Source organism: Lissotriton helveticus, chromosome 4_1 (assembly GCF_964261635.1).
Source record: "Lissotriton helveticus chromosome 4_1, aLisHel1.1, whole genome shotgun sequence".
Classification (NCBI taxonomy): Eukaryota; Metazoa; Chordata; class Amphibia; order Caudata; family Salamandridae; genus Lissotriton; species Lissotriton helveticus.
Window position 1 is genome coordinate 1,310,417,480 of NC_136063.1, and position 27,226 is coordinate 1,310,444,705.

The 27,226-nt window shown below is 43.7% G+C and overlaps 1 protein-coding gene across 1 annotated transcript in view; it reads left to right on the forward strand.

Annotated features, from left to right (window-relative positions):
* The window catches only part of LOC144827504 (uncharacterized), a 144,957-nt gene that overhangs the window by 73,199 nt on the left and 44,532 nt on the right, over positions 1-27,226 (forward strand). Inside the window, exon 3 of the mRNA XM_078685789.1 lies at positions 21,753-21,830. Within this exon, the coding sequence (XP_078541915.1) occupies positions 21,753-21,830 (78 nt within the window). The remainder of the gene's footprint in view (positions 1-21,752; positions 21,831-27,226) is intronic.

Sequence of the window (27,226 nt, forward strand, 5' to 3'; positions counted from 1 at the left end):
AAAATTAAATAAATTAAATAGATATAATTAAACTAACACTAATGCTAGTCTTACCCGTAACCTTAAATCTAATTAAATTAAATTAGCAGTTAAAGAGACAATTCTCCCTGGCGGTGTGTCCATGAGACAACTCTCTTATTTTATTGTTCTGGGAGACCCATGCAGTAAGTCTCATGATGCATGCCCTTCAGTAATTTTGTATATTATTGAGCAAAGGAGTGCTACAATCTTTTGGAGTAGCATACCTGATAGACTCTGTTTTATGATCGAGGTACACTCAAAGTGGTAATCTTTTTGAAATTAGTGACTAGAGCCTTTATGACCAGGCTAAGACATTACTAAGAACGAGGAGGAAAGTGTAGTGTAGCGTGCCAGAAATGCAACAAAGCTGACAGAAAACTTTCAAAAACATATTTAACTGTATATGTGCGATATATACCTAAACACATGCCATGTTTAAGGGCAGGGGGTGTGCTTGGCATCTGTTGATATTGTCTTAAAACTATTGATCATGCATGGGGTGCATGGGATTTTACTATGCAGTGAAGAGTGCCAGCCACTCCGAACAAAATATGTTTGCAATATGTAACTGCTCCTGGTTCACTCAAACACTGCCCAAATGGAAAGGCTCAACCAAAAATCTATTCATTTCTTTCTGTGTGCACTGCAGTACAATGCAGACCTAAACCTAACAAGTGGTCAGGACAAAATAAGGAACATTTTAATAGAGCTAAACAAATCTACCTAAAGATCAGCAGCTTTCAAGATCCATTCTGCGCCAAGTCCGACCATTTGAAAGCCCCAGAGAAATGAAGATTCGATAAATCGGCAAAACATCAGATCTCACCCACGGATCTTTGTTCATTTCGACCCACTGTTTTTCCCCATCCTGCTTCTTGACCACCAGGCCAAAAACCCTGCATTCCTCTTCAATAAGATGTAGGGCCTGGTTTAGATCTCTGCGGATGGGTTACTCCGTCACAACCGTGTCAAATATCCCGTCCGCCGAAATATACATTCCATTACATCCTATGGGATTTATATTTTGGGGACGGGATATCCGTCACTGTTGTGACAGGGTAACCCGTCCGCCAAGATCTAAATTATTCCCTAAATCTTCATTCCCATGCCAACTCTGTGGCTTATTTGCAAGCCCCTTGCGCCGCCGGTGCGTCACTTTTAATATGGGAAAAAGCACGTATTGGCGGCGCAAGGGGCTTGTAAATAAGCCCCTCTATATCTAAATATAGATACTTTAAAAAAAAACTTGATTGTATCTTCCAACACGACTTACCCAAATTAGTCTAGTCATGTAATCAAGTTAATAGACTAAAACCCTTTACAGAAACCTCAGAGTGTACCATGTTACCTGGCTGTAATAGGTCCTGAATGTCAAAATCAGACTCATATTATGATTAGAAAATAAAACACGTTTACTACCAGCCAAAGTGAGAACCCAGTACAGGATCATTTTCCTCCCAAATAAATGCCTCTTTAATGCTGCTCATGTTCACTAAATGTGACACTATTAAACTGCACAAACCTAACTGACCTCCAAGACAGACCAAACTGAATGTACTCACTGTTCTAGTCCCTTCTTCTTCCAGTGTAGAGAAAAGCAATTTACTATCAATTCTCTGTAATAATCTTTCACTTTAGAGCACAACTTAAACTCCTCTTTAGACAAACTTGAAAGCATTCTCCTTCCACCTTATAACTACCACACCAAGGCTGTGAACCCTGCTAAAAAGATATGTATCTTTGTGACAATCTTGCTCCCTCAACCTCATGGCCTACGCAATGAATATTCGCTTGCTAACCCGGGGTCCTTAAATAGAAAGTGCCAGTGCTTAATTTACAAAAGAAATAAGTGCCATGGCCCTCATCAGGAGGTCATTGCAGTTCGCACTACCCATTGCCCCGGCCAGCGGTGCTGGTGACAGTACAAACACAACTACTAACATCACATTCCCACAAATGCAGCACTCCAGAATATTCTAGGGCCCCAAAACTATACAAATGTCTTGGGTGGCAGGTATTAGTCAATTTTAATGTATACTGGATTATTAAATAAAGCTTGTGTTTTTCTCTAAATAAAACAAACAGTGCAATCATGTGGCAGACTGTCATAATTGCTGGTGTTGGCAATTCACTGCTGGTGCTGAGCAATTGCAACCACCAGCTCAAATTAAGCACGGGGAATGCAAGGACCGGGATTTCATTTAAAAAAAAAATATATTTTTTGTGGTCCTCATCCTGTCAATTAACTTGTAGCTATATTCCATTTCCCAATCTGTGGGCAGGATAAAAATAGAGTCTTTCCGCACAAGAAATAGCTGCTTCTACTCCCACCCCTCACACACAACGCATGAGGGGGATCGGGACCGACAACTATAATTGACTTAATCATTGGATCCTGTTCCTCTGACACCAGTCAACCAACAAAACCCAAACCTTTTCCTGACTTCTAGAGTCACATACTATATCTGATTGACTAGTTTGTATGATATTGTTTTTACACTCAGAGAAAAGGGGTGGGCCAGCCAACTTCCAAGTTTTACATATTTCTCGCCTGCCCAATAAAACAACATAGAAAATTAATCCAGCGACCCTTTTGTTTGAAGCCAATATATTATCTTGGCATAAACCAAAGAAAATAAGTAACCGTGTGATTTCTAGCCGAAATCCTGTATCATGCTTCAAAAATTCAACAATGTCAATCCAAAATTTAGCGATCACTGGACAAGTTAAAAACATATGGCAGTCATTTGCCTGGGGTTCTTGGCACCTCGAGCATACATACTGAGTTCCAGAGAATGTTGTCAATTTCGCAGGGGTCAATAGACATGATAAAGAGTAAAAAGATGATTACGCTTGAAATAAGCAGGTTTAACTATCTCACGCAGCAATGAAAAAGAAGTCAGCCAAACCTCACTCAAGTTTATATTTTCTAAAACATTTTGCCATAGCTTTTGGATATCATCATTTATATAATCCTCTGCTTCGATTAAAAATCTACTACTACAAAGCTACCTCTTTGTTAATTTTTCCCATCTTCATGGCCTGAGTTAACCAGGTATCATCCTCATGCTCTACCCACTGCTGTCTGACCCACCAAGCTGAAAGTTGATAGTACTTAAATCGGGTTAATTTTCCTTGAGTACATAAAGTCGAAGATTCACACGTTATCAAATCAACACCCGATTTTAAATCTCCCCAACAAGAAAAACCTGCTTGAATCAATGGTAAACTGAGCACATCATCCAAACATTCTGGGGTACCTGGGGAACCCCAAATCTGAGAATAGTCGGAATAATAAGAAACTCCCATTTTATTTCGTATATAGACCTAATTTTTCACTGCCTGTAACAAGATCTTAAATCTACCCTTTTTGAAACATTTTGGATCCCCGAATTTAAAAAAGAATTGCCCCTGCTCATCCCCTATTTCACTCAACATTGCTCCATAGATAAGGCCCAAAGCAGAATCATCTGGCTTATTTAATAGCATCCTGAAATTTTGAAATTAAAAACATGTACATAAACCCATAAATCAGGTAGCGCCAGGCCCTCTTCTCTAGCCTCCTCCTAAGCCTTTTCCATGAGATACGGGCACCCTTTGATGCCCAAACGAAGCTACCAATCTTGCCCTGCATCTTTGCGACCTCAATCTTATCAAATGGAAGAGGTATATTATTAAAAAGAAAGGTTCGTTTTGGAAGGATAATCCTTTTAATCAAATTGACCATACCATATACGTTGAGAGGGAGATTTGCCCATCTATTCAATAATTTCCCCACCTCATGGCTGATCTTTCTCCAATTAACAATAGGAAAGTTTGCTAAGTTTTGAGTAATTAGAATGCCCAGATATCACATTTGGGATTTAACCCCCGGGGTCTCAGATGTTTGATTCCACTCCAATACCTCAGTTTTGTCTCTAATCACACTATATCCAGAGACGTTCCCGATGGACTCTGCTCTAGCCAACAGCTTAGGGATAGAGACTGCAGGATTCTGTGTATATAAGATTAAATCGTCTGCATATAATGCTAATTTAGCTTCGAAGTTATTATATTTGAACGGGGAAATAGTAGGGTCTTGTCTAATCGATGCCGCCAAAGGTTCAATATAGATATTAAAAAACAATGGCGACAACGGACACCACTGCCTTGTGCCTCGCATAATCTTGAACCCCTCAGTTAGTTCCCCGTTGACTAACACTCTGGCTCTAGGTACTCTGTAGAGTGCCTGTAGAGCTTTTATTAGATTCTCAGGGAAACCAAATTTTTCCAAAGACTCCCATAAATATGGCCAGTGGACTTGGTCAAACGCTTGAGCAGCGTCAACTGCCACCATAGTTACTGGGAGATTATAGCATTCTGCCAAATCCACTATCCCCAACATTATACCAGTAAGCTCATTGAGCTGCCTTCCAGGAATGAAACCCCTCTGATCAGTATGAATAAGACTTTTTATGATTTTTGCTACCCTAGTCGCCAATATCCCGTGAACACCTTATAGTCCGAGTTTAAAAGGGATATAGGCCTATAAGATTCAGCAGCAAGCGGATCCTTATTTGGTTTTAAAATTAAAACTATTGTAGCCTCATCCCATGATGCCGGGGAATCATCCCCATCCCTCAATATACTGTCAAAAAGTTCCTTGAACACTGGTATTATGTTATCCTCTAACAATAAATATAGCTCTATCGGGAGGCCATCTGGACCCGCCGCTTTTCCTCTTGCGATCCTTCTCAGCTGTACTGGAATTTCTTCCTAGCTTATTCCAGAGGTTAAAAAGAGACTCTGATCCCCATTGAGAGATGGGAGCTCCACACTTTCCAAGAAGTCCTTGATTTTTTCCACCCCAGGCTCAATCTCCTCACTATATAGTTTGGCCATATATCCCCGTATTTCTGCTCCAGTTTCTACATTGGTGACTAAAATCTGACCAGTGAAACTCTCTCTCTCAGGCTGCAAAATTGATTTCGGACTCTATCCGTTTTAGCCTTCCAGGCTAAAAGCCTGCCACTTCTCTCCCCATATGAAAAATTCGGAAGTTTGCTAACCTTCCATCTGCTTAATGAGATATTATCCAGGACGCACTTATATTCTGCTTGAAGACTCTCAAGTTCCTTAGTAAGGAGTGGAACCCTGCAGAAGGACTCTATGGAAGCCCTTTGTAATTCCTGCTCCTTACTTTGAATATTTTCAAGAAGATCCTCCTTCTCTCTTTCTAGAATTACGATTCTTCCCAATCATAGCGGATGTAATCTCCGCCCTTAAGAATGCCTTAAAGGCATCCCAAAGGACCTGAATCTTTGCTGAAACCATATTAACCTGGAAAAAGATCATAGCCTCTTCCCGCAACTTTGATTGAACCGCTTGATCGAGTAAGATAGTCCGATCTAATGTCCATTTCATAACTCCTCTCTTTTCTTGTAATCTCAAAGAGAGTGAGACAGCAGAATGATCAGAGAGGATAGCAGGTAAATGCTCAACCCTTTCAACTTCTCTATATAAACCCTGATCGATTAAAAGTAGTCTATGCAGGAGTGATGGCCATATTTCTTGCTATAAAAGGTGTATCCCTTATCGTTCCCTTTTTTAGCTCTCCACACATTGACTAAATTTAATTCCTGCTTCAAAGTTTTAAGTACAGTCATTGAATTTAAAGGGATGTTATACTTTCTCCTTGAGGTCCTGTCTAAATCTGGACTTTGAACTAAATTAAAGTCGCCTCCAATAACCACTGGGGCATTAACTAACAAGAGGGCGGCCTCAAATTTAATCAAAGGGTCTGGATTATCTAGATTTGGGCCATAATAGCTCACGCATGCCATTGCCCTATTCTGCATTTTAATATTGGCAATTATCCACCTCCCGGAGGGGTCTGTAGAATGACTTTCCAATTTAATACCACTGTTAGATCTTATAATAATGGCAGCCCCTCTTGTACTACCCCTCTGATTTGAGCTAACAATGTCCTGAACCCAAGACCATTTTAAACATATTTAAACATTCATCCTCTTCTTAATGAGTCTCCTGTAGAAGAATGATATTATCCTCAGATTTTTTGAGAAACTCCATAATACGAGCCAATTTTTACATGGACCTCGCCCCATTCACATTCCATGAGATGAGATGTACTAAATTCTCACTCATTTATTAATTGGAGAAACTCCCACCCTCTCACCATAAGACATAAGAGTTTAACATATATATATATACACAAGACGACAGGTAGAGGACCCTACTTTTTTCTCTTTTTTCCAAATGCTCCCAACACACAGTGCCCCTCCCCACCAGGGAACCCCCCCACTATCTATTAGGGCGCAAGCGCCTTCGAGATGCCCCTATGCTAACAAGGTGAGCCCGTCTACCTAGCTCAAGATTAACAATCACATATCTACATAGTTACATGTTTACACAACTAGGCACTATTGCTTATATTACGTATTGTTGTGAATTGCGGCATTTTAGTATGGGTTACTTATTACTCTAATGACTTAGTTCATTGTCCTAACCTATCACAAAATTGTACTTGCCAACAAAGCTCAACTACGTCCTATCTGTAATTTATCAAGTTCTATCTTCATGAGAACCTGAGGGAAACTCCCCTCTAATCTGCTCCTCCCATCTATTTTTAACAAGGCATCCACTTCCTCCGGTTCCTGAAAGTTATACATTTTGTTGTTCCACATGACTTTCAACATCACGGGAAACTTCATATGCACTTGCGCTCCCTTAAGCCTAAGTTCATTCATCTTTGAGCCTAACAGCCACTGGTGCTCCGCTGTTCTTTTACCCATATCCGAACGAGTTGAATATGTACAATCCCCAAATGTTAATGACCTTTCTTTTAATGCCCTAGTTAAAACAAGCTCCTTAATTTTATAGGTATGGAAACAGACAAGAATCTTCCTCGGGGCTTTCCTTCCCGGCTGCAACCTATATGGGTCTCTAGGCACCCTCTGGAGTTCGTTCGCCCAATCAATATCCTCTCTATCTGAGAGCAGCTCCCCCAATAACCCTTTACGTCTGCCCCTTCAGCATTCTCATTAATTCCCAGGATGCGCATAAAGTTTCTCCTAGCCTGGAGTTCAAGCCTTTCCATATCCTGCTGTAGCTCCTTGTTCCCTTGTTTTAACTTCTCGATCTCTCTGAGATTAGAAGCAGTGGTCTCACCCAAAGCTTTCCCCTCCTCATCGAGATTCTCAGTTCGCTTAGCCAAGCCGTCGATCCTCTGCTCCAGGATCTCCCCCATTACCTGAATCTCTTCCTGATTATTTTCAGAAGTCTCAAATTTGGCTAGGATTTCGTCTCTGAAAATGGCCAAAAAGGCCCCTAATTGACCACCAGGAACATCTATATTGCTTTCATCTTGAATGGAATACGACGCAGCGGGAGCAGTGGCAACAGTGGCAGTACTTACAGCGCAATCAGGATTAACCCCATTAATCACATTAAGCTCATTAACATCTTTTTTCTGGAGACGCCTGAAGTATCTCCACTACATTCTCTTGACCCTCCATAAGGGCAGAAAAACGATTTTCCAGCCCTAGTGGGATCCCCAACTGGTCACAGGAACCAGCTTTTCCTACGAAGTTTAATACAGTTTTATGAACTCCACCTGATCCTCCCTTCCTTTCCTCTGTCAATTGAGAACCAGCAACCTGCCCCATTATCTTAAAATACGACCTTAGAGAGTAGGGTATTGGCTTAGAGGCTGTATGCAGTTTATTCAATCCACACTTTCTAATAGGCAATTTTTTAGTGTTCTTTTTAAGCGGGGTTTTTGGCGTCACCACTCGGGGAGAATCATTGCCTTTCTCCTTAGTATTCCCTTTCTTAATTTTATCCATATCTGACCGGAGTTGATATCTGCTCCTTACTGCCGAGGATCTTCCACTTCTTGTATTGGAACTCGTGTCCCACTTGTTAAGTTTTAAGTCATCAGATGGGAAACAAACAGACGCAGGTACCTCTCTCTCCTTCTAAGGCGAACTTGCACAGTGATGTACCCTGGATACTACCACCCAAGACTGAAATTCACTCTCCATTCAGCCTTCCTCACTTAGAAAATAACTCTTGGCTCCGACTCTCTTCTGAGTTAGACTTCAGGGCCGATCACTGATGCAGCAGCTGAGCTGGGAGACGCTGAGACGCCGTGAGGCTGCAGTTTGGAGCCGATAACACAGAGGTTCTTTTTATTTACTTAAGGAAAATAAGATTGCTACTCATTGGCATTTTCTGGATTAATGCCTGGGTTTATGCTGGCACCAGGGATTGCGGGGCTCGTTTGGAAAAGAGAAGCTGTGGCTAGCAAAAGCTTTCCGCTAATAATATGGAAAGGCTTTGAGAATCCCAAACGTCACCAGTCTGCAATCCTGTGTAGCAGGAAACCTGAAAACGTGTAGCATGTGAGAAAGCCTGCTGAGTACTCTGGTGCATGGGACAAGGGGCTCGAGGTGCTTCTCATTTAAGGACCAACAGAGAGGTGAGCGACCCGGAGTCAGCAGGTTTCTTCGAGGGGACCGGTTTGATTGAACATTTGTTTATTTTTAACCCCGGCTGGCATCTGTTTGGGTGATGTGCAGAGTATAATTTGCAGGACACTTTAAAAAGGCACTTTTTGAAAGTCATTATTTAAGTTCTGACCCTACCTACCTTGCTTGTGTGTTGTGCTATGCTGAGGATTGACATTGCTGGAGGCAGAGGCAGAAGCCCGTTCTCCTCCCCGCCGAGCCAGCATTGTTGTACACGGTCTCCCCCAGCCGCCGCAGCTCCTCACCATCAGAGCGAGAGCGCGGCCGCAGTGGGGGGGGGACCGCGGGGCCTACAACGCCCAGGTGCCTTTGCGGCCGGAAGCTGCCAACATCCGCGCCAGGAGGCGTATACAATCACGGACAACCCCCGCGTCACGGGATCGCGCACGGGTCGCGCCGACTAAGCCCGGGGAAAAGGGCGGGCTGTCAGAGGCCGAAGGAGGCTGGGCTGGGCCACCCCCTTAACATCTTGCCACTTTCTTCTGGAACTGTTCCATATGTAAAGGTACTTTTAAAACCACAACATCTTGGAAAATTGATTTAATTATTCAATATCTTTCGTAGTAGGACCATTAATCCCAATAACTTAATTTTGTTTTCAGATTTTCTTGAATATTTGGGGGGGAAGTATTAAGCATAGTGTATTGCGGGACCTACTAACACAAGTGTATTAATGAGTGACAAGGGCAAAATGTCTAAGCCCGCTTCCTCTCGCCACATTACTAGGCTCCAGGCTGCCATAGCACAACCTCTCCCAAGCCCTACCGCCATCGATAAGATGCTACAGAAGACGATTGGGGTTGTGGCATCTGCAATAGAGAATACGGAGAAGCGATTATCTATCACTCCGGCTATCCCTCCTCTCCAGTCTGTAGGGGATTTTTCTGTTGGCACTGTTAATCCCCCTGACTTTAGTTCTTCACTTATGTGCTCTTTTGCAGAGTTGCCCTGTACACAAATTGCACAAGATGTAATTGACATCCCAGAGGTTTCTAATTCCCCTCCACATTCTGTAGCTAGAAAAGCTCCTAAACCCCTCTTGAGAAGCAAGAAAAGTAAAAATAAAAAACTAGCTAAAAAATTCACAACTTCACCTGATGGTGTGCAGGTTGCCGCTGGACCTCCTCTGCACAATCTGGGAACTCCTGTTTGGGTCACACACCTCTTATCTGATTTTGAAGCTCATATTGAACAGATTATTGGCTCTCATTTCAAACCATTGACATCTAGGCTTGATAGATTGATCCCCACGATTAATAACTCAGGCCTAGGGAGATCTCAGTCGATCAGTCCATCAGGGAACCCTATCACTGTTAAGCCTATTTTTATTGCCGACCCTAAAATTCCACTAGTCGGCAAAAATATTCCAGCTGTATCGACTCAGGTAACTGCAAATCCTTCCCCTGACTCTGTTCTACCTCCGCCTAGGGCTGGTACAGCAGATGTTGGAAAAACCACAGTGTTGAGGGGATCCACTGAAACCAGACCAGATTCATCGAGCCGCCAACCCCGAGCTAGTAGAAATAGTTCGGAGGAGGGGACTCCATCAGTTTTGCCCACCCTTGATCTTCCGACTGAGTCCTTAACATATGTTGTGGTTCTTGTTGGGGTCCCCCCACTAAGTCAGGGAAAAAGTGAGGATGACTTTGAATTAAAAAATAAATGCATACAATGGCTTACCTCAAACAGGCCTCTTCCTCCCAACTCCTCTGGTGAAATACTGTGTGTAAGAAGGGTAGACTGGATCGGGACTGGGCCTAAAACTATCGCGGGAAACTGCGTAGTGATTCATTTTAGGAGCACCCGTGCAGTAGAATATATCTGCAAAAAACACAGTTGATGGACAGAATGTAGAACAATGTCATACATTCACCCCAGTACAAGGATCTGGGCCTAAATCCATCGTTTTTTTGCACTCCACACCACCCTGGGTTAGACACTGGCTATATGCAAATCAGCTCTGACCCTGTGCCTCATGGGAACAGTCCAGTCCGAACTACCAAGCCATGTCTTTCCCAGACCGGAATCAAGCATCCAAGGACCGGTTTCTGGCTATCAGCCTTCATCAGCCTGGATAGCTTGACTCCAGTGGTGTGGAGAGCCTGGGACTCACGTCTGAGCATCCCCAGCCCACTCGGGGTGAAATTGCAAAAAACACAGTTGATGGACAGAATGTAGAACAATGTCATACATTCACCCCAGTACAAGGATCTGGGCCTAAATCCATCGTTTTTTTGCACTCCACACCACCCTGGGTTAGACACTGGCTATATGCAAATCAGCTCTGACCCTGTGCCTCATGGGAACAGTCCAGTCCGAACTACCAAGCCATGTCTTTCCCAGACCGGAATCAAGCATCCAAGGACCGGTTTCTGGCTATCAGCCTTCATCAGCCTGGATAGCTTGACTCCAGTGGTGTGGAGAGCCTGGGACTCACGTCTGAGCATCCCCAGCCCACTCGGGGTGAAATTGCAAAAAACACAGTTGATGGACAGAATGTAGAACAATGTCATACATTCACCCCAGTACAAGGATCTGGGCCTAAATCCATCGTTTTTTTGCACTCCACACCACCCTGGGTTAGACACTGGCTATATGCAAATCAGCTCTGACCCTGTGCCTCATGGGAACAGTCCAGTCCGAACTACCAAGCCATGTCTTTCCCAGACCGGAATCAAGCATCCAAGGACCGGTTTCTGGCTATCAGCCTTCATCAGCCTGGATAGCTTGACTCCAGTGGTGTGGAGAGCCTGGGACTCACGTCTGAGCATCCCCAGCCCACTCGGGGTGAAATTGCAAAAAACACAGTTGATGGACAGAATGTAGAACAATGTCATACATTCACCCCAGTACAAGGATCTGGGCCTAAATCCATCGTTTTTTTGCACTCCACACCACCCTGGGTTAGACACTGGCTATATGCAAATCAGCTCTGACCCTGTGCCTCATGGGAACAGTCCAGTCCGAACTACCAAGCCATGTCTTTCCCAGACCGATGGATTTAGGCCCAGATCTTTGTACTGGGGTGAATGTATGACATTGTTCTACATTCTGTCCATCAACTGTGTTTTTTGCAATTTTCACCCCGAGTGGGCTGGGTATGCTCAGACGTGAGTCCCAGGCTCTCCACACCACTGGAGTCAAGCTATCCAGGCTGAATGAAGGCTGATAGCCAGAAACCGGTCCTTGGATGCTTGATTCCGGTCTGGGAAAGACATGGCTTGGTAGTTCGGACTGGACTGTTTCCATGAAGCACAGGGTCAGAGCTGATTTGCATATAGTCATTGTCTAACCCAGGGTGGTGTGGAGTGCAAAAAAAACGATGGATTTAGGCCCAGATCTTTTTACTGGGGTGAATGTATGACATTGTTCTACATTCTGTCCATCAACTGTGTTTTTTGCAATTTTCACCCCGAGTGGGCTGGGTATGCTCAGACGTCAGTCCCAGGCTCTCCACACCACTGGAGTAAGCTATCCAGGCTGAATGAAGGCTGATAGCCAGAAACCGGTCCTTGGATGCTTGATTCCGGTCTGGGAAAGACATGGCTTGGTAGTTCGGACTGGACTGTTCCCATGAGGCACAGGGTCAGAGCTGATTTGCATATAGCCAGTGTCTAACCCAGAGTGGTGTGGAGTGCAAAAAAAACGATGGATTTAGGCCCAGATCTTTGTACTGGGGTGAATGTATGACATTGTTCTACATTCTGTCCATCAACTGTGTTTTTTGCAATTTTCACCCCGAGTGGGCTGGGTATGCTCAGACGTGAGTCCCAGGCTCTCCACACCACTGGAGTCAAGCTATCCAGGCTGAATGAAGGCTGATAGCCAGAAACCGGTCCTTGGGTGCTTGATTCCGGTCTGGGAAAGACATGGCTTGGTAGTTCGGACTGGACTGTTCCCATGAGGCACAGGGTCAGAGCTGATTTGCATATAGCCAGTGTCTAACCCAGGGTGGTGTGGAGTGCAAAAAAAACGATGGATTTAGGCCCAGATCTTTGTACTGGGGTGAATGTATGACATTGTTCTACATTCTGTCCATCAACTGTGTTTTTTGCAATTTTCACCCCGAGTGGGCTGGGTATGCTCAGACGTGAGTCCCAGGCTCTCCACACCACTGGAGTCAAGCTATCCAGGCTGAATGAAGGCTGATAGCCAGAAACCGGTCCTTGGATGCTTGATTCCGGTCTGGGAAAGACATGGCTTGGTAGTTCGGACTGGACTGTTCCCATGAGGCACAGGGTCAGAGCTGATTTGCATATAGCCAGTGTCTAACCCAGGGTGGTGTGGAGTGCAAAAAAAACCGATGGATTTAGGCCCAGATCTTTGTACTGGGGTGAATGTATGACATTGTTCTACATTCTGTCCATCAACTGTGTTTTTTGCAATTTTCACCCCGAGTGGGCTGGGTATGCTCAGACGTGAGTCCCAGGCTCTCCACACCACTGGAGTCAAGCTATCCAGGCTGAATGAAGGCTGATAGCCAGAAACCGGTCCTTGGATGCTTGATTCCGGTCTGGGAAAGACATGGCTTGGTAGTTCGGACTGGACTGTTCCCATGAGGCACAGGGTCAGAGCTGATTTGCATATAGCCAGTGTCTAACCCAGGGTGGTGTGGTGTGCAAAAAAAACGATGGATTTAGGCCCAGATCTTTGTACTGGGGTGAATGTATGACATTGTTCTACATTCTGTCCATCAACTGTGTTTTTTGCAATTTTCACCCCGAGTGGGCTGGGTATGCTCAGACGTGAGTCCCAGGCTCTCCACACCACTGGAGTCAAGCTATCCAGGCTGAATGAAGGCTGATAGCCAGAAACCGGTCCTTGGATGCTTGATTCCGGTCTGGGAAAGACATGGCTTGGTAGTTCGGACTGGACTGTTCCCATGAGGCACAGGGTCAGAGCTGATTTGCATATAGCCAGTGTCTATCCCAGGGTGGTGTGGAGTGCAAAAAAAACGATGGATTTAGGCCCAGATCTTTGTACTGGGGTGAATGTATGACATTGTTCTACATTCTGTCCATCAACTGTGTTTTTTGCAATTTTCACCCCTAGTGGGCTGGGTATGCTCAGACGTGAGTCCCAGGCTCTCCACACCACTGGAGTCAAGCTATCCAGGCTGAATGAAGGCTGATAGCCAGAAACCGGTCCTTGGATGCTTGATTCCGGTCTGGGAAAGACATGACTTGGTAGTTCGGACTGGACTGTTCCCATGGGGCACAGGGTCAGAGCTGATTTGCATATAGCCAGTGTCTAACCCAGGGTGGTGTGGAGTGCAAAAAAAACGATGGATTTAGGCCCAGATCTTTGTACTGGGGTGAATGTATGACATTGTTCCACATTCTGTCCATCAACTGTGTTTTTTGCAATTTTCACCCCGAGTGGGCTGGGTATGCTCAGACGTGAGTCCCAGGCTCTCCACACAACTGGAGTCAAGCTATCCAGGCTGAATGAAGGCTGATAGCCAGAAACCGGTCCTTGGATGCTTGATTCCGGTCTGGGAAAGACGTGGCTTGGTAGTTCGGACTGGACTGTTCCCATGAGGCCCAGGGTCAGAGCTGATTTGCATATAGCCAGTGTCTAACCCAGGGTGGTGTGGAGTCCAAAAAAACCGATGGATTTAGGCCCCGATCTTTGTACTGGGGTGAATGTATGACATTGTTCTACATTCTGTCCATCAACTGTGTTTTTTGTAGAATATATCTGCAGCAGGTCGCCATCTTGGTCAAACACCCAAATTTTCCCTCTGCACCTATCATATTTCTACCTCACTCCCCATCGGAGATTTGGACAGAATAGAGGTATCCGACAGGAGGAGGGTCAGAACATTTTGCCATCAAAAACTCAACAGGGAATAACATCTTGGGAGGTCTACCAGCCGTACCCCCCCTTACTTTCACAATTCCCACAAAGAAATAGGTACAGTATGTTGGAACAGGTTGAATGACGCCCGGTGTGGCTGCGCTCCTTACCCCAAAAATGTAGCGGTCTGAGTATGTTAACAGGGCAATCGGTGGGTAATGGGGACAGTAGTACCCCTCAGAAGCTAACAAGTTTTAGCGCAGATAGTATAGAGCTAAACCCTTGTGCGAGGGATGGGAATAAGGGAGTTATAACAGCTGTCCCGGTAATGAACCGGAAGGTGATACAATTGCTCTCTTGGAACACTGCTGGGTTACAAAAAAAGATGGTCATACCAGACTGGAATAACTTCATCGATAAATTTGACATCTGCATGTTCGAAGAGACATGGAGTTTGCTTCCTGTATATAAATCTGGGTATTCAACTTTTTATGCCCCCGCAACAAGTTCTGGTAAGGGCAGACCAGCAGGGGGCCTCCATGTCTGGATCAAGATTACATTAAACTGGGACATTACTGTCCATAAATCAGTGGCTGAGGACATTTTACATCTTTAAATCCAAGGGCAAGATAGGGACAGTAAGATAGACCTATATAATGTTTATGCAAGAGGGTCTGTTGGGGCCCAAATGTCAAACACAATAGCAGCTTTAGAGTTAGAAATAGCTAACAGTCCCCCGCTTTCTAAAACCATTGTAGGAGGTGATTTTAATTGCACCTTTGAACCTCTAAGCAGGGAAGATTCCCTGGGAATTGAGGAGGAAGATTCCAGATGGTCCATAACGGCCTTGACGTTAGCACCAATTAGAAAATGGTCGCCGAGGGCAATTCAGATCAATGCCCTGACCCTGGAACATAACCTGAGAGCGCTAAATGGCAGGACAAGCTCTGATCCAGACGGGGCAAATACCTTCAACAGGTTTAATGGCCCGTCAAGAATAGATTACATTTTACTGGACATTAACCTGTGGCGAGATTTCATTGATATGGAGGTAATATCATCCCAGGATAGTGATCATAACCACTTGTGTATAAAGTTAAGGCGGGGAACAAAAAATGAAAACAGAACCAAAGCCCCTTTAATGCAAACTAAGGAGGTTGTTCCTTTCAAATCCAACCGCCGACTGAAATTGGATAGGGTTCAATCCCAGGAAGGGAACCTAAGTAAGATTAGTGAGCACCTAGCAGAGATGATAGTAGACCTAGAGCAACTTGCAGCTGTGACAGACAGTTCTCAGGGCCTTTCCTTCCCTTTAGTTTACAAAAACGCAATAGAGAAAGTGGGCCAATATTTTATTATACAGGGTAGTAGTGGTAGACAGAACCATACTCAGGTAAAATCAAGTAACCCCTGGTATACGGCTCAATGTAAAGGCAAATGGAAGGCGCTAAGTGCAGCCTTGCTCAAAAAGAATCCTTCACTAGTTAGAGCGGCTAGGAAGGATTATGCTAGGTCACTAGTGCTAGCTAAATGCGAATGGGAAGAACAACATTGGCAGGATCTTAAATCCGCATCCCAGAGGAAGAACTCCTCCCTATTCTGGGATTTAATCAATAAAGCCAGGAGAGGGGGATCGGAACCTATCACTAATCACATAACGGAACAACAATGGCACTCACATTTTTATGATCTATATTGTGGCGTCGTTGAGCTATGTCCCCCTCCTCTAGTACTTGATAGTGATGGTAGAGTACTTATGGTTCTCGAAGACCCCTTTTCCATCACTGAGGTAAAAACGGCCATTAAACACCTGACCCCGGGAAAGGCGGCAGGTCCTGATGGATAGGCTTCCTGGTAATCTCCTCCTAAACGACCCTGCAACCTGGGCAAACCTCATCTCCCTAATAATAAACCTGATCTCAAGGGGCCACCCAGTTCCGGAATCTTGGAAGGGGGTGGAGGTGGTAACAGTGTACAAAAAGGGGGCGAGAGATGACCCTGCCAACTACAGACCGATCAGTCTGATAGACGTGGTCCAGAAGGTGGTTGGCAGGGTCATTATCTCTAGGGTGGGGTTCTGGATAGAAGAGGAGAACATCCTTTCCCATTTCCAAGCGGGATTTAGGCAGAAGGTGGGCACGATGGACCAAGTCTTTCGATTCTTTGCTATTTATTGGAAGGCCGTGACCATCGGGAAGGGCAGCTTGTATTTTGCGTTTATAGATCTTAAAACTGCTTTTGATCTAGTGCCACGCTCTAGATTATGGAATGTATTACAAAAGATGAGCCTCCCCATTACCCTCCTTGAATTTATCAAGAAATTACATGAGGGGAATTATGCAAGGATTAGATGGGGTACTCAGGGCCAGCTGACAGAGAGGGTGGCCGTAAGGAGAGTAGTCCGTCAGGGATGTGTAATGGCGCCGACTCTGTTCTCCCTCTTTGTGAATGGGGTGGTGGACCATTTGAGGGAAGACCCAGCTGACGCCCAATCCCTGGCGGGGGAAAAACACCTACCCTGCTCTTTGCAGACGACACCCTCCTGATCTCTAAAACCCCTTCTGGCCTTCAAAAGCTGTTGGATTGCTTTAGCTCGTTTTGTGAGGATAGAGGTCTTACCATCAATACTTTCAAGACAAAGCTTATGGCCATTTCACCTTCAAAGAGATTTAAGAATAATGTCTCCCTTAATGGTACCCCATTGGAGTTGGTAGACTCATTCGACTATTTGGGGGTAAGGGTTACTAGTCGGATGAATTGGAAGGACCATTTGGCCAAAATGCTTTTAAATCACAAACGAGTATCTGGAGCGATCCTGCGGGAGCAGCGAGAGTCTACGAGCAAACCTGTAGCCCCGGCTCTCTCTGTGTATGAAGGTCAAGCACTGCCCTCGGCACTCTATGTATCCAAGTTGTGGGGGTTCGAGAATACAACCGACCTAGTGAGATCAGAAAATAAGTTCCTGAGAGAATTGGTGTCACTCCCCACATCTACTCCGGTAAAACCATTACGACAAGATATGGGCAGGCGCTCATTAAAAGACATAGTTTATCTGCGCCCGCTACTCTTCTGGGTACGTCTTAGGAGGACCCCAGAACTTTCAAACTATGCGGCTGTTCTGGATGAACTAATCTCACTCAACTCGGGTTACAAGATTAAGTGGTTGAGTAACCTTAGACAGCTGGTTTTAAAACTAGGTTTGAATGAAATATGGACTAGCCAAACACCACCCCCAAAGCAAGTAATGAAGAAACTATACTGGGACTGGGTACAGGAGGAGGACATATGTAGAGGCAAAGGGGGTATCCTTACAGAGCGGTACTTGGAGTTCAAACCCGTAAGGAAACTCGAACCGTTCCTTGACTTTATACAAAAAACCCTGGATAGATCACTCTATTTAAAACTAAGGCTTGGGACCCTCCCGGTGAACGAAATTACTGCAGGGTGGAATAATTCAAGTTCTCCAGCAAAATCTTGCCCGGGGTGTGCAGCCCCTAAGGAGTCTGTGGCTCATCTCCTCTTTGCATGTCCAGCATACAGGGGTGCAAGAAAGTCATGGTTAAAACCAATATGTAAGGAGCTGGGCCTTTGGTGTCATAAGATGGCCTTGCGGGTTTTTATTACTGATACGTCTTCCCTAGTTATGGTCTGTGGGGTAGCAAAATTCCTGGGCAGTGCTTGGCACACTCACATGCGAAGGATAAAGCAAACCCCCGGATAGATGATTTTATATGGATTTATGGTACGCTGTTTTTATGTGGTTATGTATTTCTGCTTTTATTGTATATATTATTTTTTAAAGTATATTTTTGTAATTTTAACGCACAGTTGTATGTACGAATGGATTGGTGGTTCTTTTTATACTGTAAAGGATGTCTATACTTTTATGATAACATTTTATCGAATAAAGTACATACTACTACTACTACCCACTGAGGAGACATTACCCTTTTGAGGTTTTTCCACTGGACACTCAGCAAACAAACATATTGTTCCTGCAACCCGGACTCTCTAAATAGCCCCAGGTTACAGACTCTGCTTCTCTCTCCCACTGCTGATTAGCTAGGACGCCTCGCTTACACGCATACAAGGCAGTAATACGAAGTCTCTTCCAACTCTCTGCCGCCCGGCTCCAACGCCCAAAAGGTGCGGAGCCAATTCGCTCAGCAGTCGGTGTAAGAAAGAAATTCCCGGGACTGGGACCCATACAGCCTTACCTTATGATTGGGGTATAAAACAGCGTCCAAAGACCAAGTTAACCGCACAGTCTCAAGGGCTATGGGGGACTACAGGGGGCTTTATCCAAAGTTGTACATTTTTATGAAATTGATCCAGACGGAGCCGCCGAACCGCAACCACGCAGTATCCCTCAGGGTGGAGGTCACGGACTAAGAGACTAGCGGCGGCAACCACGCAGACCTAAAACTCCCATTTCATCATTTGATAGCGCGTAACTAGGGCCAGGCTCTCCTCCTCACACAGGGTGTCTCCCGACTGGCGTCAGCCAGCCGCCATGTTCCCTGATCACGTGCCCTTGCCGAAGTAACGGGATTAAAGAAGCGACCACTGAGGCTTGTGCTGCCTCTTCTGTAATACAGATTACTCTGACATGAAGTGTGTGCTGATGCAATCTTGAAGTGGTGTGCCTTCATTTGCATGGATGCATGGTCGCAAGCAAATGAGGAAATGCTTTACATCCATGCCACATGATAGCTGAGGAAGCAGAGGGAGAGAGCAAGTGAGTTGGAGAATTGACTACTCCATATTGAAGTGCTGCACAGTCAGTGTACCCCTTCAGAGCACCCTATAGGATGGATGCATGTGGGTTTCCCCATGGCAATCTAGGCATGGCCCTGCAGGTGGGAGCAGTCACCCACTGCACCAGCTGGCAGGAGGATCCTTGCGCCCCTTTCAATGTGAGGCTTGTTTGCCGTCTGCAATGAAAGACAGACCTAAGAGTTCAAAAAGCTCATCAGCCTTTCATTAACGCACTACTCCTAGCTGCGGGTTTGCACCATCACTTGGAACTGTGTGCCTGCTGTGATATGGCACACTGCCCCACTCTGCACCGGGTTCACACACTTAAGGAAGCGCGTGGTGCAGAGGGGTACAGTATACTGTATCAGTAATGCTGTCCCCTCGACTGCAACCTAAACCTCCTGTCATACACAGGGCCGTTAGAATTATGCAATTTTGTGAATGTGGCGTTTTGCGCATTGTTATGGATTTGCTGAATGTGACACATAGTCTATTATTTGCTGCATAAACTGTAGATTTTAACAAGAAAATTGTTTGTAACTCAAACGATCAAAAGTTACCAAAAACGCTATAAACCATGTTGTCACACAGTCGAAGACCCTTTGCAAACCTTGACTAGTCTTCTTTCTGTTGCTTATTGCTGGTATTGGGTGTTAAAGTGGTGAGTTGAAACCTTTGCCCAGACAGTGTTAGCCTGTGTAAAAATGACAAAATAAGCCAGTAATAAATCCATAAAATGTGCTGAATTATGGCGCCTAGTTTGTGTTTTCTTTTTGCATAATTTTGCCAACCCTGCCACATAAGTTAGTTCTCCCCTGATGCATAAGTCCAATGGCCCTGATTATACAACCTAAATTTGTCTCTGGAAAAATGTAAGTTTACGTGTCAAATGATTATCACAGGGTATTTTTAAAAAAAGGGGGAGCGGATGCAAATATAAAGCGAAATTTGCTTAAAAAAATAAAAGGTAGATAGATGCCATGAAGTTAAAGTAAGGAGCTTTTTTTCAATATGTCATGCAGTGCAGCAAGCCACCTTCCTTTAATATGTGACAGGGAAAGGGCAGGAATGCCCCATATCTATCATAATGCAGCACATTTGTGCCTTTTCCCAGCATTGGTGCACAATGGTGCAAGGGTGCCTGGGTTGCAAGAAGGATTTATCTTGTGCAGGAGGGGATCTGCACAAAAATAATCCCCTGAGCAGAATTCAGCATACATAGAAACAGGAAAAAATTAGGAGAAATAAACATATTTTGCTTCCCTGGGGCAGAGTAATACAATGCAGCGATTTGCGATGCATTGAGTTACTCCAGATTTATCAAGCCACTCCGCGCCACGCAAAGTGACCGTGCGTGGCTTGATAAATCGTGTTTAGTGGTTGTGTCACACATGCAGCCCATTGGGTGCTGCACATGCGGTGCAACTTCCTGATAAATAGGGAACTAACCCCCAGATGCATCAAAAACCCAATTTGCAATTCCTTAATAGCGAAAAATACCGATTCGCTATTAAGGAAGAGCAAAATGGAATGCATCAAGAAATCACTAAAAAAAAGCGCGTTCTTAGAATTTCTTAATTGCGACTCGCAAATTGCGAGTCGCAATTAAGGAATACCTCCCCATTCATTCCTATGGGCCTAGAGGCCCATAGGAATGAATGGGAAGACAATCTCAATTTGCGATTCGCAATTAGCGAATCGCAAATTGAGATTCCGATTTCAACGGTGCAGGGGTGTCCAAAGGACACCGTGTTGCACCCCTGAAATTGATCTGTGCACATATGTTGCGCACACACATGCCCTTAGGGCATGTGTGTGCGCAACATGAAACTTTGAAAAATGCACTTTAGTGCATTTTTCAAAGTTTTTGCAAATGACCATGAAGTTGTACTTCATGGTAATTTGTGTGCCCTATTAGCGTATTCGCTATTATTAAAACTTTCATGCATTGCATTTAAGGAATCTCAATTTTAGATTCCTTAAATGCAAATAATCGCAATTTAGCGATTTCTCTATTTGCGATTTTTGCATTTGGGATGATGCATCCCAAATGCAAAAATACCGGTCGCAAAGGGGCAGATTCTGAGAATCTGCCCCTTTGCAAGCAGATTTTTGTTTGATGCATCTAGCTGTAAGTGCGACCCAATAACACATTACTTAGTGCAACTGTACTACAAAACGGACAGTGTTTAGGGCATCCTTACTCACTGAAGATCAAACACTGTCCCAGTTCTTGTTTGTGGACCTTAAATCGTGCTTTCTAAAAAGCCTCTTTTCTTCGTTCTAGCGTCTTGGTGCTAAAATCAGCCCTTGTCCCCTAAACAAACGTAAACGCCGTGTGCCTAGACTTGCTATAGAAGGAAGTCTTTAGGGCAATTGTTCAGAGCCCTAGAAATGGTTAAAAATAAGGCATCCATAATTTTGCGAATAACTGTCCAAGAATGTTTTGTCACTGCAATCCAATAGACTTCCTCTTCATAACCAACGCACTTTATTTTCTTTATAATATTTTGCAGACAAAGAATTTCTGATGTAATCTTTTGTTCCGCAATTAAAATATTTGCATTGTTTGTAATAAAAACAGTACATAGCAACATTCTGAGTATGATTGAAAATTATTTCTGAAAATGTGTTTTCTCTTGGCAGAAAGTTCTAGAATGCCTGAGTGAACTAGGAGCCGACGTTCAGTGGGAAATTGAGCACGTGCCAGTCATAACAAGCAAGGTAAACAGGACATTGCAGCAGACTGAATGAAAGTCGCTGGCTGTGCCTGGGATTTTTTTGTCAATTGTCCTCATACTTGCCATATTAACCTAGAGAAATGTTTTGCTTCTCCGATATGCTGCCGTGATTAAGAAAATGACTTCCTTTTGTACACAAAACCCAAATCCCGAAAGTATTAGTAGCATTCTAATGAATTTTTTGAGACATTAGTCGGTTGGGCATCATTGCTTGTAATTCTCACCATAAACCCAGAAGTACTCTTTCCGCTTGCAAACCGGTTATATTAGCAAGCCATTTGCAAGCTACACGGTGCAAGAGCACATTGTTTAGGGTGGGAACACAGATTTAGATATTTGTAAATGTGCAGCAATGTATAAGGGATTAAAAAAAAAAATCCTAATTAGAAAAAGAAAATGGAAGACAAAAACATATTATGCTACTTTTTAGGTCTAGCCTTTGAGAAAGCTGAGACTGTTTCTCCACACTTGAATTTTCTTTAAAAAATCTTTAAAACAAAACAAATATAATTATATGTGTGTGTGTGTGTGTGTGTGTGCGTGTGTGTGATACATTCAGGGTCAGCACTCTTCTTCATCTATTATTTACTTTACCTGTATTTCACCTTTGGTTTCTGCCCACCCCAGTGTACAGCATCTTGGCAGTGGGTGAGGCTACTTCAAATAATGACTATACATGCGAGTGATAGCATTTTGCTTGTGCGCAACAGTCCTCACCACCTAAATAATGCACTTCTGTGTCTGGGCTTGTGGTGCTACATTTCGTTTTACATCCCACACAAACCCTGTTTGTAGAGCAGGCAGTGAGGAGAAAGATGTGGAAATAGAAGAGGGTTGTATGAGCATCATAACTTCAGTTTAGTAGAAAGTGAAAACGGCATATCCAAAATGGCTAGCACAGGGGCATACATTTTTTTCCCAAGCCTACGGGTTCTTGTTCGGCAAAGCCGTTGCTGGTAGCTGAGGGAGTTGTATTTTCAGATTTTTCTGACAACATCAAAGAGATACTGTGATGGTTTTGTAACTTTTAGTGAGAATTCAACAGTACACTTGTAATCTTATCAGGTCCAATTGTAAATTGCATAAACGCCAATATTATTTTACTATGTAAAGTCTATAGTTTGCATGTAGAAATATGCTGACATCATTTTTCTTGGCCTTGAAAGTGTGTTTTTCCTTTACAAATATTAAATGTTACTTTCAGTCCTGTAAGTTAGCAACTGTTCTAATATGGCTGTTGTCTTTCATTACGCGGAGACTTTTCTCTGTGTGCGTGCCATCATCATCAAAACAGTGCATCACAGCCAATACAGGGGGCTCCACATTTCGTCACTGTCCGGAAGTAACCCAGCCATAAAATGTCCTTGTGCCCCTCTCTCATGCTGCGTTCATTAGAACTGCCATCAAATCCCACCTCACAGCTGTTGTGTTGTTGCTCAACAAGAAGGCTTAGATGAAGAAGAACCACACACAGGTCAGGGTGATGTGGAGGAACCTCTTTTATCTCGATTTGCAGCATAGGACGGTGCAGGCAGAGCTGAACTTTGACCCTCCTCTTCGTCTGGGATCCTGGCTTTAAGTGTGTGGCTTTCCCCCACTTCTTCCCTCACACCAGCTGCATGGAAGTGGTGTACAGTTCTCCAGAGTCTGTTTCTTGTCGCCTCCATGACATCTTTGCCCCTTTACAACAGAATAAAGATGCAGAAAAGAAGAGAGAGAGAGATGGGAAAGTAAAGAATGCCTTATTAAAATCAGACTGGTTTTCGTTGCTGCATTGTTGGCATTTCTTAGATAAGCCAATTTGGCTTTCTGATGAGACGCGTTGGATGCAAGTCATCTCCAGTCACTCGTTCTGACTCTTCCCTACGGCGAATACATGCTTCGCTGGACCGGTTTCTCTCACTCTTTCCTTGGTCAATTTTGTGTCTGTCACTCACTCAGGTGTATTCACGTTCATGCCATTCTTCTTTGGACATGTGGGACTTTTTGAAGTGATAATTGTTCCAAGTTATGGATTAGGGTCCATTCATGGCCGTCACCATGGAGTCTTTGACACTTGTAATTGATAGGAGCTTGATCAGAACTGTACCAGCACCAAGCCAACCAGTTTGAGTGAAGATGTGGTTGCTCAGCTTTCTAATACTGTCTCATTTTTGCTTTAGCTTCCTGGTTGTGAACTGCTAAAACATCATGGTCTGGTGGGACATTGTCCTCTATTTGTGGCAGTCACGTCCTACTTTTTGTCCCCAGTATTAGTTTGGATGGGCACCTCCCTGTTGTGAGGTGTGTTGCAACAGTCACAAAGATCTTTGCATAGAGCATGGCCGATTAATATTTGCTTCAGCTTGGCCCTTTGCACTGCTTCCTTGATGGTGGATATGAATCTGATGAAGCAAATTTCTTCATATTGCAAACTTAAAAACATTTAACAGAAAAGTGCAAAAGTCTATGCTAAATAATATACTTATTATTCATTTTGCAGAAGGCAATCATACTTAAGCATTATAAGCATACAAAAGAAATAATAACATACTGACTTAAAAATTAGTCTAACAGTTGATTCCATATTAACAGAGATTTATATCCTAACATTGAAAAGCCTGTTTTCATGCAGAATTGTTGTTAGCATGAGGTAATTTTCGTTCCACTGCAGATGCTATAACTTTCCAGAAGCCTTTTGTTAGTTAATGAATGTTTTGTATTAGGCAACTGATAATGAGTTTCTCACTGGGAGGGGAGGAGACAACCGGAAGTATGATTCATCGGAAGACTGAACTGCAAAATGTAGATGAAGTATCCTTTCAAGGACTTGTATCTGTGGCCTATTTTGAAGACGTGAGAAACTGGGGAGTTTACCTACTCCCAGGAGTTTACTGAAATCCTATTGGATGCTGTGAATGGAAAATGTGATACTTGTTTCAATTCATAAGTCACTGTGTTTATGTTAGTGTGGGTTTCTAGAGTAGGTCGTCACATTCTGGAGATCCTTTCTGTGAGTTTCTTGAGACCATATCTCTCTTCATGAAAGATCACGTTTTAAGCCTATTCCTATTTGCTAGATGTCTGCTGATTTATAGCTGAGAACACTTTCCAGCTTAACAAATATCTTATATTTGAAGCGCAAAGACGTCATGCCTATGCATTCTATTCTCTCATCTGAACTCTTTATGGGTTTCTGAACTGATACCTTATTCTCAACTTAATTTAGATCAGGGAAATTCCTTTATGGAACACACTTGCTGCATTATTACTATTGTGTCTATAATTTGCACTAATATTGTAATTCATCTTGTTTTGAAATATCAACTAATGGATTATTTGAATTTGTAAGAACATTAACTAAAGAATATTTGTTTCTAAATAAAATGTATTGAACTTACAAAATTATTATAAAAACCCTTTAACTCGCTCAAATTCTCTTTATTGACTTTACAAATGTCAAAATTAATTATTGATACTAGAAGGTTGATGAAATTGATTGCTTCATTTAAACTGTCTTTATCGACGAGCAAAGGTCCATATGACCAGTGGTGGTGGTTATTTCATTCCTGCTCCATCACATCATTCTGCCATTCCATTGGCTGGAGGCCATAGCTGTGTTTTTTTCCAATGATGTATTCCCAGATATGTCATTAATGGTATACACCTGTTACAACGCATTTTTTACTCCGCACTACCATTACAACGCGACTTTTACTCCGCATACCATTACAACGCATTGCGCTGGGGGGCGCTCTAGGATAGGGAATAAGTATAATTTACTATCCAACACCTTCCCTAGGGTCCACGGGGACTGGAGTTAGAATAGTAAATTATACTTACCACTATCCAGCACCTCTAAGCGCTATGCGTTGTAACGGTATGCGGTGTAAAAGTCGCGTTGTAACGGTCTGCGGAGTAAAAGTATGCGTTGTAACGTCATACATCCGTCATTAATTTGAGTAACTGTTTTCCTGAGAAAGGGGTCGCATTGTTTGTCTTGATGATGAGTGGGATACCGCAGGCTGCAAAAATGTCATTCAGGATGGGCAGCATGGCTGCCTCTGATGTAAAGGCAGTTGACGCTCTAGAGGTAAACAAGATTTTTCATTGATGACAACCAGTGTCCAAGAATCCATAGAATTCAGTTGCCAACATCGACCACACTGCATAGGGAGATCAGATATTTGTAACTGCTCCAGTCTTAAAGGCTTCCCTGTGCTTTGTCAGGTTTGAACCATTTCTTCTACCTGGCGATCCAGTCCTGGGAACCTTACCTTCTGTCTGGGTGTCTTCTTGGTTGCTACCATCCATCTGTGACTCCTATGTGTAAGGTTGACAGTTCACCAACATAATGTCTGCAGTATAACTATCCTGGTGCCATAGATGAGTATCCCTTGCTCCGTGTCCGACAGCTTCTCTTGCACGTTCTTGGATACAAGTATCTCATCTTTGTTGACCCCTATCTTGTACTGACTGTTGTTGGTGGTGTGCCTCAATAATTGTCTTCTCATCATGGCTGTTACTTCTTCCATGGCGCTATATTTGCATGATTCTCTCACCAGCTCCTCTAGTGTTATTTGTACTGGGGTGCTCTGACATAGTACAAAGTTGATGTACTCCTCTGCCAGTGATGGTGCATGGCTGGCACTCTGAACAGGGTGTCTGGAGACCTAGAGTCTTCAGAGTTGTGTTATTTCTCTTGTTTGTCAAGATTTTTACATTGTAGTCCATTAATCATATTCACCACCTTTCTTTCGTGGTGGAATCGTTGGCTGTAGATAGTTACCAGTGCTGGATGGTTCATTATGATCATGAATCGTTTTCCATACAGGAACATTTGGTGATGTTTGTATGCCCCCATGAAGGCCAAAGGTTCTTTCTCCAGTGGCAAAGAAGCTTCTTCCACCTCGGTTAGGCTTCTGCATGATAATGCAATTATTTATTTTAAAGAATATCGGCCGAGCTAGGATGGCTGCTTGTCCTACTGGGCTGGCATCAATTGTTAAATCTGTGCATAGGAAGGCATCAAAGTAAACTGAGTGATCCATGGATGTTACTTCATCCTGTATGCTTGCCAATGCTTCTTCACATTTTGAGGTCCACACAAATTGTTTGCCTTGCTGTGTAAGCTCTCTTAGTGGTGTATGTACTGTGGCAAAGTCTTTGATGTAGAGGGAGTAGAAGCTCACCAGGTCCAGGAATGAACTTACACCAGCTACTTCCACTGTTGCTTTCATTTTGTTGAGTGTCTCAACCTTGGTTGGATCTTGTTGCATTCCTTTGTGGGAAAATATTTACCCAAAGAAAATGAGTTTATCCTTTTTAGGCTCCCATTTGCACTCATTTAGGGTCAAATTATCATGGTTGTGCGTCACACTTATGCTACGCAAGGGCGAC